The 13,501-nt window shown below is 36.8% G+C and overlaps 1 protein-coding gene across 2 annotated transcripts in view; it reads left to right on the top strand.

Moving 5' to 3' along the window:
- Positions 1-13,501, top strand: part of PSMD1 (proteasome 26S subunit, non-ATPase 1) — a 95,714-nt gene that overhangs the window by 16,456 nt on the left and 65,757 nt on the right. For both annotated transcript variants that reach the window (XM_005882971.2, XM_005882970.2), the window contains exons 8-14: positions 600-660; positions 2,395-2,523; positions 8,951-9,039; positions 9,714-9,792; positions 10,289-10,462; positions 11,961-12,072; positions 12,872-13,068. In XM_005882971.2, the coding sequence (XP_005883033.1) occupies positions 600-660; positions 2,395-2,523; positions 8,951-9,039; positions 9,714-9,792; positions 10,289-10,462; positions 11,961-12,072; positions 12,872-13,068 (841 nt within the window). The remainder of the gene's footprint in view (positions 1-599; positions 661-2,394; positions 2,524-8,950; positions 9,040-9,713; positions 9,793-10,288; positions 10,463-11,960; positions 12,073-12,871; positions 13,069-13,501) is intronic.

The following is a 13,501-nucleotide window of genomic DNA, read 5'->3' as shown; positions in this document are numbered from 1 at the left end:
TGCAGCCCAACTGCTTCACATCAAACTGGTTTTGTAAGCTATTGATGGTGTATCTCCACCTTTGTTTGGGGAACTTGGGGGATACTTTGTCACCTGGTTTTGTTGCTCATACATTTTTCTAACCTAGTTCATTGTTTTGTATATTTTTATGAATATATTTGGAGGAAATTCAATAACTGAACCATGTCTGTCTTATTAGAACCTTTTCTGTTTTTTTTAAATATATTTTTATTGATTTCATAGAGGAAGGAAGAGGAAATGAGATATAGAAACATCAATGATGAGAGAGAATCACTGATCAGCTGTCTCCTGCATGCCCCCCCCACTGGGGTTTGAGCCCACAACCCGGGCATGTGAACTTGTCCAGAATCAAACCCAGGACCCTTCAGTCCGCAGGCCAACACTCTATCCACTGAGCCAAACCGGCTATGGCCTGTTCTGTTTTTTAACAGCAATATTTATGAAGTGATTAAACGTTTTTCCTTGTAAAATATTTAATTTGGACATAGTTCAGATCTTAAATTTGGTAACATATCACCCAGATATGCTATTCAGAAGAGATTTATCAGATTAGTAACTGTTGGTTCTTTTCATTTTAGTGAGTCAATGGAAACAGAAGAAAAGACAGGTAGTGTACTTGTAGGAAAGACACCAGAAGCGGTAAGTGTGCTTTTTGAAGTCATGGATGCTGTTTAACATATATTCCCACAGTATATTGTAAATTATTTTAAAGTGTTATACACCTGTTTTTATGGAGGTTTATTACTAGGTTTGACACCAAAGTCATTTTATAAAAATGTATTTTCTGTGAAAAGTAAAATTTTAAAGACTGATCCCAGTAAGTACCTAACTTAGATGAAATCAAATCTCTAGATCAAGCATGTCAAACTCAAAGGCTAGCATGGGCCAAATAAACAAGGTTTAAGTTTATGTGGCCCACAAGAAAACAAAAGCTTCAATTTTCATAGAAACATAGGCTTATTTCGTAGAGACATGCTGAATACAAAGGGCTGAAATAAATGAGTAATCATTAACATAAAATAATAGAACATTTTAATAAAAATTAATATTTTTTCTTGAACATTAATTTACCAGACACTGAATAACTGCACAAATTAATAAGCGTAATGCAAATAAGACTATTTTTCTTGTTCTCCGAAAGTGAAATATTTCCTGTTACGCACACCAAACAAGTCAGTCCAAGACTAATGACGTGGCAATCACTGCTAAAATATTTGCTGCTAGTATTAGTGGAGAGAAATGGTGTGCCTGCGCATAAGGCGCGTAAGGGAAATGAATGCAACACGATAATAGTAATCAGTCATTAGTGAACGTTGCAGTTCGTTATTAGTAATTATGTATAACAGGATATTATAAAAATTAAGTTATGAAATTTTTATTTAAATGTTTCTTACATACCATTATATTGGCTGAGGCGCAAAAATATTCGTTGTGGACCGAGAGTTTGACATGCTTGCTCTAGATTCTAACCAAAGAGTGAACTTCATTCAGAATAACTCTGACTTACCTGTCACAGGGGGAGAAAAAAAGTATAGCCTCTATATAAATGGCAACTTATCATAGAGTGGGCAATTTGGTTGTCTTCGTTTTTCTTAGTATTCATGGTGTTTAGAAGACTTAGCTAAGTATTAGAGCAGCAATATTAATGGATATAAATTTTTCCTTCATCAGGACTTTTGGTTTCTGATGCTCAGGTGTATGAACTTCAGCTGTTCTTTAACTGGATGGATAGTTTTGTTGATTGATAGCTTGGTATTTCATGAGATCATATAGATGTGATGATTAAAGATGCTTTCGGTTTTGTCAGTTTGGATTAGGCAGTTCCTCACATAAAGTATAAGCTGGCTCTGTATAAAAGTTTTCCTTATATATCATCAGTAATTGGTTATTCTTTTACACCTTATTTTTTTTTTTTAATATATTGATTTTTCACAGAGAAGAAGGGAGAGGGATAGAGAGTTAGAAACATCAATGAGAGAGATCCATCAGCTGCCTCCTGCACACCCCCCAGTGGGGATGTGCCCACAACCAAGGTACATGCCCTTGACCAGAATCGAACCTGGGACCCTTCAGTCCGCAGGCCAACACTCTATCCACTGAGCCAAACCGGTTCAGCTACACCTTATTTTTTTATATTAAAAAATATTTTACATTGGAAGCTAATTCAGAACGAGTTACATTCTTCCATCAAGCTGGTATCATGGTATCTAATAAATAAATTATACATGAGTTTTCCAGATCCTACTGTTAAAATGAGTATTGTTGTATGTATGAAATATTTGAATTTTACTGGTTTTGGGCTGTTAAAATAAAGTTGCCTTAGTGGATTTCAGTAATTTGTGAATTTTTATTCTTTGTTTATTGTTTTGGCAGAGTCCAGAGCCCAAGGATCAGACTTTGAAAATGATTAAAATTTTAAGTGGTGAAATGGCTATTGAGTTACATCTGCAATTTTTAATACGAAATAATAACACAGATCTCATGATCCTAAAAAGCACAAAGGTAGGAAATGCATCTGTAATGGAGCCTTTTAAAAAATATTTGTTGAATATAAGTAATTATATTTATTTCTTACTGAATACTTTGTTGCATTTTATTCCTGATTATGGAAATACGTTTTTATATAAAAATAACAATGGGAGAAACTCTTAAACTTGTTGAAAAAGAAAGAGACTTAGTATTGATTGAGCTCCTGTTCTTGTGCTAATCTCTCATTGGGAAGTTCAATGGATTTTTTTTCCCCATTTTTTTTTTAGCTCACTTGTTATTTTAATGTATACACGTAGCACTTGGACAAAAGCACTGTCAGCACATTGATAGAGCTTATGTGTCTGTTTTTCCACTAAATTGCAAACTTAAGAGCAGTGGTTCTTAACTTACCCGGTTTTAAATAAATTCATGTACTATTCCATTACTAAATAGTTGATTAAAGCATATGTAATATGCTTCTCCAAACTTTTAATACAATTTTTACAAATGGCGAAAGGACACAGAATTACATAATTTGCACTTATGACAATTATTTGAAACTAATCTTTATAATATAGTCTTATTAAAAATACACACGATTACTTGATGGCTGCCAGAGGTGCAGTGCCAAAAGAGGTGCAGCATTGCTCCTCAAGCTACTCCAGCACCTTGGAGACCTTGAGTTTAGAGAAATGGTAAGTTAAACTATTCAGAACACCAAAACTAGAAAATCTACTACCTAAATTAACCTACCTAAAATCTATTGACCTCAAGTTAAAACCACAAATAAAGCTCTATTTGACTTGTTTGTTGTTGTTTTTTTAATTTTTATTTTTTTTATTTTTTTATTGCTTAAAGTATTACAAAGGGTATTACATATGTGTCCTTTTTTCCCCCGCCCTTGACAATCCCCTGGCCTCCCCTACCCCCCAGTGTCTTATGTCCATTGGTTTTGCTTATATGCATGCATACAAGTCCTTCGGTTGATCTCTTACTCCCCTCCCTTCTGCCCCCCAACCCTCTCTGGCCTTCCCACTGCAGTTTGACAATCAGTTTGAGGCAGCTCTGCCTCTGTATCTATTATTGTTCAAAAGTTTGTAATGGTCTTTATTATCCATGAATGAGTGAGATCATGTGGTATTTTTCCTTCATTGACTGGCTTATTTCACTTAGCATAATGCTCTCCAGCTCCATCCATGCCGTTGCAAATTGTAAGAGTTCCTTCTTTTTTACAGCAGCATAGTATTCCATCGTGTAGATGTACCACAGTTTTCTAATCCATTCATCTACTGATGGGCACTTAGGCTGTTTCCAGATCTTAGCTATGGTGAATTGTGCTGCTATGAACATATGGGTGCATATATCCTTTCTGATTGGTGTTTCTGGTTTCTTGGGATATATTCCTAGAAGTGGGATCACAGGGTCAAATGGGAGTTCCATTTCCAGTTTTTTGAGGAAACTCCATACTGTCTTCCATAGTGGCTGCACCAGTCTGCATTCCCACCAGCAGTGCACAAGTGTTCCTTTTTCTCCACATCCTCTCCAGCACTTGTCGTTTGTTGATTTGTTGATGATAGCCATTCTGACAGGTGTGAGATGGTACCTCATTGTTGTTTTGATTTGCATCTCTCGGATGATTAGTGACTTTGAGCATGTTTTCATATGTCTCTTGGCTTTCTGAATGTCCTCTTTTGAAAGGTGTCTATTTAGATCCTTTGCCCATTTTTTGATTGGATTGTTTATCTTCTTTTTGTTAAGTTGTATGAGTTCCCTATAAATTTTGGAGATTAGGCCCTTATCAGATATGACGTTGGCAAATATGTTTTCCCACGCAGTGGGTTTTCTTGTTGTTTTGTTGATGGTTTCTTTTGCTGTGCAGAAGCTTTTTATTTTGATGTAGTCCCATTTGTTCATTTTCTCTTTAGTTTCAACTGCCCTAGGAGCTGTATCAGTGAAGAAATTGCTTTGGCATATGTCTGAGATTTTGTTGCCTTTGGATTCTTCTAGAATTTTTATGGTTTCCTGTCGTACATTTAAGTCCTTTATCCATTTTGAGTTTATTCTTGTGTATGGTGTAAGTTGGTGGTCTAGTTTCATTTTCTTGCATATATCTGTCCAATTTTCCCAACACCATTTATTGAAGAGACTATCTTGGCTCCATTGTATGTTCTTGCCTCCTTTGTCAAATATTAATTGAGCATATTGGTTCGGGCTAATTTCTGGACTCTCTATTCTATTCCACTGATCTATATGTCTGTTCTTGTGCCAGTACCAGGCAGTTTTGAGAACAGTGGCTTTGTAATACAGCTTGATATCTGGCATTGAGATCCCACCTACTTTGTTCTTTCTCAGGATCGCTGCAGCTATTCGGGGTCTTTTTTTATTCCAGATGAATTTTTGGAGAGTTCGTTCTAGATCTTTGAAGTAGGCCATTGGTATTTTAATGGGAAGTGCGTTGAATTTATAGATTGCTTTGGGTAGTATGGACATTTTAATGATGTTGATTCTACCAATCCAAGAACATGGTATGTTCTTCCATCTCTTTATGTCTTCCTCTATCTCTTTTTTCAATGTCCTGTAGTTTTCTGAGTAGAGGTCTTTTACCTCTTTAGTTAAGTTTATTCCTAGGTAGCTTAATTTTTTTGGTGCGATGGTAAATGGGATTGTTTTTATAATCTCTCTTTCTGAAAGTTCACTATTGGTGTATAGAAATGCCTCAGATTTCTTGGGGTTAATTTTGTATCCTGCTACATTGCCAAATTCATGTATTAAGTCTAGTAGTTTTTTGATGGAGTCTCTAGGGTTTTGTATGTATAATATCATGTCGTCTGCAAATAAGGACAGTTTTACTTCCTCTTTTCCAATTTGGATGCCTTTTATTTCTTCTTCTTGTCTAATTGCAATGGCTAATACTTCCAGGACTATGTTGAAGAGGAGTGGCGAGAGTGGGCATCCCTGTCTTGTTCCTGTTCTTAGGGGAAATGGTGTTAGTTTTTGTCCATTGAGTATGATGTTGGCTGTGGGCCTGTCATATATGGCTTTTATTATGTTGAGGTATGATCCTTCTATTCCCACCTTGCTGAGAGTTTTTATCAAAAATGGGTGTTGGATTTTGTCGAATGCTTTTTCTGCATCAATTGATATGACCATGTGGTTTTTTTCTTTCAATTTGTTTATGTGATGTATTACGTTTATTGATTTACGGATGTTGTACCATCCTTGCATTCCTGGGATAAATCCTACTTGGTCATGGTGTATGATCTTTCTGATGTACTGCTGGATCCGATTTGCTAAGATTTTGTTGAGGATTTTGGCATCTATGTTCATGAGGGATATTGGCCTGTAATTCTCTTTCATTGTGTTGTCTTTACCTGGTTTTGGTATTAGGGTGATGCTGGCTTCATAGAATGAGCTTGGAAGTGTTCCTTCCTCCTGAATTTTTTGTAGTAGTCTGAGGAGGATAGGTTTTAGTTCTTCCTTGAAAGTTTGGTAAAACTCCCCTGAGAAGCCATCTGGTCCTGGGCTTTTGTTTGCTGGGAGCTTTTTGATGACTGCTTCAATTTCTTCCATAGTTATTGGCCTATTGAGATTTTTAGATTCTTCCTGATTGAGTTTTGGGATGTTGTATTTTCCTAGGAATTTGTCCATTTCCTCCAGGTTGTCTAGTTTGTTGGAGTAGAGCTGTCCATAGTATTGTTTAACAATCATTTGTATTTCTGTGGGGTCTGTTGTTATTTCGCCTCTATCATTTCTGATTTGGTTTATTTGGGTCCTCTCTCTTTGCTTCTTGGTGAGCCTGGCTAGAGGTTTGTCGATCTTGTTTATCCTTTCAAAGAACCAGCTCTTGGTTTCATTGATTTTCTGTATTGTTTTTTTGGTCTCTATGTCATTTATTTCTGCTCTAATCTTTATTATCTCCTTCCTTCTGCTCACTCTGGGGTTTTCTTGTTGCTCTCTTTCTAATTCTTTGAGTTGAAGAGTTAGATGATTTACTACCATTTTTTCTTGTTTTTTGAGATAGGCCTGTAGAGCTATAAACTTCCCTCTCAGGACTGCTTTCATTGTGTCCCATAGGTTTTGGATTGTTGTGTTTTCATTGTCATTAGTGTCCAGGATGTTTTTAATTTCTTCTTTGATGTCATTGGTAACCCAATCAATATTTAATAACATGCTATTCAGCTTCCAAGTGTTTGAGTATTTTGGGTTGTTTTTATTGTAGTTTATTTCTAACATTATGCCATCGTGGTCTGAGAAGAAGCTTTTTATGATTTCAATCTTCTTGAATTTGTGGAGACTTTGCTTGTGACCCAATATGTGGTCTATTTTTGAATATGTCCCATGAGCACCTGAGAGGAATGTATATTCCATGGCTTTGGGGTGAAGTGTTCTGAAGATGTCAATTAAGTCCATCTGATCTAGTGAGTCATTTAGGATTGCTGTTTCTTTGCTGATTGTTTGTCTAGCGGGCTTATCCAGTGGTGTCAGTGGTGTATTAAAGTCCCCTACTATGATTGTATTGTTGTCGATCTCTCCTTTGATATCTTCCAGGAGTTTTTTTATGAATTTGGGTGCTCCTGCATTGGGTGCATATATGTTTACCAGGGTTATATCTTCTTGTTGTATTGATCCCTTTAGTATTATGAAGTGGCCTTCCTTATCTCTTGTTATGGCCTTCACTTTGAGGTCTATTTTGTCTGATATAAGTATTGCTACCCCAGCTTTCTTTTCCTTTCCATTTGCCTGAAAGATATTTTTCCATCCCTTCACTTTCAGTCTGTGTGAGTCCCTTCTAATGAGGTGGGTCTCTTGTAGACAGCAGATGTATGGGTCATGTTTTTTTATCCATTCAGCCACTCGATGTCTTTTGGTTGGAGCATTTAGTCCGTTTACGTTTAAAGTTATTATTGAAAGGTACTTGTTTGTAGCCATTTCTTTTTTTGTGTGGCTGTTTTCTTTCTGAGCTTTTTATTTCTTCTTTTTACACCAGTCCCTTTAGCATTTCTTGCATTGCTGGCTTGGTGGTGATAAACTCCCTTAGCCTTTTTTTGTCTGTGAAGCTTCTTATTTCCCCTTCAATTTTGAATGATAGCCTTGCTGGATAGAGTATTCTTGGGTTCAGTCCTTTGCTTTGCATCACTTTGTAAATTTCTGTCCATTCTTTTCTGGCCTGATGTGTTTCTGTTGAGAAATCATTTGATAATCTAATGGGAGATCCCTTGTATGTAACTTTCCGTCTCTCTCTTGCAGCCTGTAAGATTCTCTCTTTGTCCTGAACATTTGCCATGGTAATTATGATGTGTCTTGGTGTGGGTCTTTTCGGGTTCACCTTGTTTGGGACTCTCTGTGCTTGTGTGACTTTTTTCTTCCCCACCTCAGGGAAGTTTTCTGATATTATTTCTTCGAGTAGGTTTTCTAATCCTTGTTCATCTTTCTGTTGTTCTGGCACCCCTATTATTCGTATGTTGTTTCGTTTCATGTTGTCCCAAAGCTCCCTTAGGCTCTCCTCCTGTCTTTTAATTTTTTTCTCCAATTGCAGTACAGTTTGGGTGTGTTTTGCTTCCTTGTCTTCTAATTCACTAATTCGGTCCTCCGCTTCTCCTAGTCTACTGTTGATGCTTTCAATGGTGTTTTTTATTGCAGCTATATCGCTCTTCATTTCTTCTTGGGTCTTGCATAAGTTATTGATTTTTTCATCTGTTTCTTCTTGCTTCTTGCATAAGTAGTTGATTTTTTCCTCCATCCGGTTTATGCACGCTAGGACCCTTATTCTGAATTCTTTTTCTGTCATGTTGCATGCCTCTGTCTCACTTAGCTGCTTTTCTGGCGAGTCCTCCTTTTCTTTCCTTTGGGGGTTTCTTTGCCTACCCATGTTTGATCTCACTGACATATCTAGATGTTGAGTCGTTCAGTGGCTGCTCCCTGGGTGGCAGTGGCTCCTTGGGCTGTGGTTGCTCCTTGGGTGGTTGCGGTAGCAGCTGCTCCTCAGTTGGCAGCAGCTCCTCTGGTGGGTGTTGTTCACAGCTGTGGTGGCTCTTCTGGCTGGTGGGGGGAGGCTTCACGTACAGCTGCTGTTCCTCAGACAGAGGGTGTGGTGATCAGGAGGCTGCTGTTGCTTGGATCTGCTTTCCAGGGGAGCTCTGCCCTTCCTGGCTGCAAACCGTCTCACCAGCTGAGTAATTTCGCCAATTCGGGGTGGGTGTTATTAGTTTCAGCTGCTTACTCCATTTGCTCTGGGACAAGACCTGGGACGCGTCTGCCTATATCGCCACCATCTTGCTTCCTCCGACTTGTTTGTTTTTAATCTTTATAAAGAAATAGCCAAGATCCATTATTTTAAATATATTAGTTCAGTTCATTCATGTTTCACCATAAAACAGGGACTCTGGTTGTGTGTTCATGGGTAAGTTTGCAATATGTATGAATACTCTGCCAATGATAAAACTCTGTTTGTTTTTGTAAGGATGCAGTACGGAATTCTGTATGTCATACGGCAACTGTTATAGCAAACTCTTTTATGCATTGTGGGACTACCAGTGACCAGTTTCTTAGGTAAATATACTGGAAGATTTCTGCTTTGTACAGTCATCTTTAACAGAAACTCTGTTGACATTGTTACATGGATTGGAGACTTCCCCTGCTGCCAGTCCTGGATTTTAAATTTTATTTATGCTATTTTATATATTTACTTATTGCATATGCCTACTTGTTTCTTTTTTAATTGAGGCTGGTTCTTTCTCTTTAAGTTTTTTTATGTATTAATTTTAGAGAGAGAGAACGAGATAGATTTGTTGTTCAACTTATTTATGCATTCATTGGTTGTTTCTTGTAAGTGCCCTGACTGGGGATCAAACCCGCAACCTTGACGTATCAGGACAACCCTCTAACCAACTGAGCTACCCCAGCCAGGGCCCTACTTGTTTTAAGGCAAAATTAATTCTCTTCATTAATTGGCTTGAGTATCAGCTTTTGAATGAAATATATTAAGCTCAGAAATTTAGTATAGTTTTGCTTTTGTTCATAGTGGAATTACATATTATGCATTTTTTAAAAGTCTTCAAAATATTAAGAACAACTTAGGTAAAATAGAATCAGCAGTAATTTGTGATCCATACAGTGAAAGATTTGTAATAGTTCAAGGTAAATTTTTAATGCTTTGACTTTAGAATTGTAAAATGCCTGGGGAATTGGTTTCAGTAGAATTACTTAATTTTCTTTTCTTACAGAGATAACTTGGAATGGTTGGCCAGGGCCACTAACTGGGCAAAATTTACAGCTACAGCCAGTTTGGGTGTAATTCACAAGGTAATATACACTGATCAGTGGGAATAGGCATTAGAACAGAGCAGTCTTTCTGGAATTAATAAAATGTAGAAGTTTACTATAATTCATTGACATGTACATTTTGTTAAATCAGTCCTCTTATAGGGAAGGATAAAGTAAGATATTAAAGTACATATAAATGTGTTGGTTTTTAATAAAAGGTGGAAATCCTTTTCCTATGAAAATTAAGCCATTTCTCAAAGGATGAATTGAAATAAGTTGTTTGCATAATATAAAATGAATTTGGGGAAATGTTATAGAACAAGGGGAAAAATTGAAGCATTTGTTTCTAAATAGGATGTGACTGGGTCTCTGAAAGGCTCTTCTCTCATTCAAGTGATAAAGTTGTATAAGAGCCCCATTTCCTCCTCCTCTTTTAGCAAGTGAACATGCTGGAGAAAAGCAATAATCATAGAAAATGTTAGCTCTTTTTCTTACTTTCTCTTACTGACACCTTTGTTGTGGCTCCAATTTACAGGGTCATGAGAAGGAAGCATTACAGTTAATGGCAACATATCTTCCCAAGGACACCTCTCCAGGATCAGCCTATCAGGAAGGTGGAGGTCTCTATGCATTAGGTCTAATTCATGCCAATCATGGAGGTGATATAATTGACTATCTGCTTAATCAGCTTAAGAATGCCAGCAATGATGTAAGTGTTAGAATGGAAAACTAAATTTTCATTAGTTAAGGGTCCAGGAAAACATTCGCCAAATTATTTTAGTGAATAGAAATTTTGTTATATTTGGGAAGTCCCCAAACAGTATTGTTTTCAAAACACACGTTTTATTCCCACACTTTAGAGTTTTGTAATGTTATATAGATGACCTTAGTGAACATTTAGTCTAATCCAATCATTTTGCAGGAAACTAGTCCCAAAGAAATTGCATATCCTCTCTTTGGAATCAGAATTCTTGCTTTTTTTGATCTTTGATAAGTATTAAATGTCAATTTTTGAAAAAACTTAGTTAGCTCTATCTTATTTTAAGGTACCTTGAAATAGGATTTTAGACTTTAATGTTTATGTTAGACTCTTTTAGAAACCTTTTAGGAGAGTAGCTGAGTCAGCTAAAAAACTTTGTCCTCCTGTTTTAGTGAAAAGGTTGAGGCCAATAGAAACATCTGTCCCAGTTTGTAAGCCCCCTATCCAAGATCTTCTCTACATTTACACATACCTTTACCTTACTTCCTCGGGTCTCAGGTAAAAACTTACTTATCAGACAAAGCTTTTTGGTTGCCAGCAACAGAAACCACCTCTGACTAACTTAAACAAGTAATTTATTGGAAGTAGCTTATGTAATTAAAGGACAAGCTGATGAACCAGTTCTCACAACGGTTAAGAGCCAGGGTAGCTATAGGGAAATAGATAATAGGAATAATGGAATTGTCTCTTCAGGGCCCTACTGTCAGGATGAGTGAGCTTAAATGTTTTTGGTCCTTGGGTCAATCCACTTAAAAACGATTAAAATTCTAGAAAAGCGTCCAGTTGACCTATCTTTGAATCATAGGCCAATACTTTGGCTAGAAGAAGGTAGAAGCTTCTTAAATGACAGTCCCACCAAGATTAACCAATGGGGGAGGAGTATTCTTCAAGCAAGATTGGGGTGCTATCACCAATAAAAAGATAGGGTGCATTAAAAAAATGACAGATGACCAGGTGTCCCTCTTCAAGTAAAGACCAACTTTTGCTCTTGACTCCATATTCTCCCACTTTATTCCATATTCCATTAAAAGATCTACCTTTTTCTCCTTTTCAGCCTCCCTCTATGCCGTCTTTCCCCGCTCAGCCCATAAGCATATTCATGTCTCACCTATCCTAACAAAAATTTTCCTTGTTACTTGCTACTTCCTCTTAGTTGTTGTCATCTTCCTCTTACATAAATGTATTGAGAGTTATAGTCTCACTCCACATTTTCTTCTTCTTTTATTCACTTCTAAATTCACTATTATTTTGTATCAGCAAGCACCATTCTTTTGAAATTGAAATTTCTGAGGTTACCATTGGCCTTTTGATTTTCAAATCCTTTGATCATTCTAACTAAGCCAACTGCTCTACATATTTATATCAAAATATATTTTGAAATTAGAATTAAAGCTTGGATTTTAAGTACAATGTACTACATCAATGGAGCCCATGCTTTTTCTCCTAGATTGTTCGACATGGTGGCAGTCTGGGCCTTGGTTTGGCTGCCATGGGGACTGCACGCCAGGATGTGTATGATTTGCTAAAAACAAACCTTTATCAGGATGATGCTGTGACAGGTAAGTGATTCTAAAGACAACAAATTTTAGGTTTATTTAATTTAACTGTAATATTTATTTTCTACCTATAATTTGTATAGCCTCTTAAAAATCTAACGATTCTCTACTTGAAGAGGGAGTGGATTTTTCCCCCATTTGTCAAACTCAAAAAAATGTTTGTAATATAAAGGCTTTTAAAAATGGCATAGCCTGTGTGTATCTCTATATAACTGACTTTTGTAAATACAAACACAAATTTATTAGAGTGACCTACTTATGTCATAGGACTATCTGCTGATAATGTAGAAAAAATGTTATAATGTCTCCATTGAAATCACTGTAGGTTACTATGGTACCCTCAGTTAAGATTTAAAAAGAAAAAAGCTATAAATATACAACTATATAAAATACCCTCCTTTTTATCAGATGGTTTGAAAAAATGCAGTCAGAAGCTAATGATTGGGTTGTTTTGTTTTGTTTTTTATTAGTCCTCACTGGAGGAAATATTTTCCATTAATTTTTAGAAAGACTGGAAGGGATGGGGAGAGAGGAGAGAAACATTGATGTGAGAAAGCCACATCAATTGGTTGCCTCCTCAACGTGTCCCAAGCAAGGCAGGGAACCTGCAGCCCAGGTAAGTGCCCTTGACCGGAATCGAACCCACGTCCTTTCAGTTAGTGGGTTGACAGTCTAACCACTGAGCCACGCAGGCAGGGCTAATGGTTGTTTTGATAGTTGGTGCTAATATGCCGCTCCCAATAGGGTATGTTGTATTGAGTTTATATATATAGCTCTTGTTGTTTAATTTTTTACTCACTAGGGGAAGCAGCTGGCCTGGCCCTAGGTTTGGTTATGTTGGGCTCTAAAAATGCCCAGGCTATTGAGGACATGGTCGGCTATGCACAAGAAACTCAACATGAGAAGATTCTGCGTGGTCTTGCCGTTGGCATTGCACTAGTAATGTATGGGAGGATGGAAGAGGCCGATGCTCTCATTGAATCTCTCTGCCGTGATAAGGTGAATCACACATCCATCCTCTTCTCTTGGCACTCCCTCACCTTCCAGTTATTTCCACCATTTATAAAACACTTAGCTTCACTAGAAATTATCTCTGTTCCCCTCAGAACACCTAGCTACATTTGTTAATACAACTTTTCATAAGATATATAAAATCTAATAGAATTTAGAAAACAAAAATACTGATTAGGGGATGTGAACAGGAGGTGATGATTTTAAATTTAATGAAGATTTCAGATCAGTGATTTTCAGATAAATCAAAAAATGTTTATTTAGTAATTTACAAGTTAATTGCTTTTAGAAATAGTGTTTTTGGGATGATTTCATAATCATTTAATAAGATAAAGTTTACTTCCTTGTTTTTCATTTTAAAAAATAGTGCCAATCTCTACTTACTTAATTGAATGAGGTTTTTTCCATTGTCTTTTGTTTG

Source organism: Myotis brandtii, unplaced genomic scaffold (genome assembly GCF_000412655.1).
Source record: "Myotis brandtii unplaced genomic scaffold, ASM41265v1 scaffold744, whole genome shotgun sequence".
Taxonomy (NCBI): Eukaryota; Metazoa; Chordata; class Mammalia; order Chiroptera; family Vespertilionidae; genus Myotis; species Myotis brandtii.
Note: the sequence above shows the minus strand (reverse complement) of the source record. Positions and strands in the feature narration are given on the sequence as shown.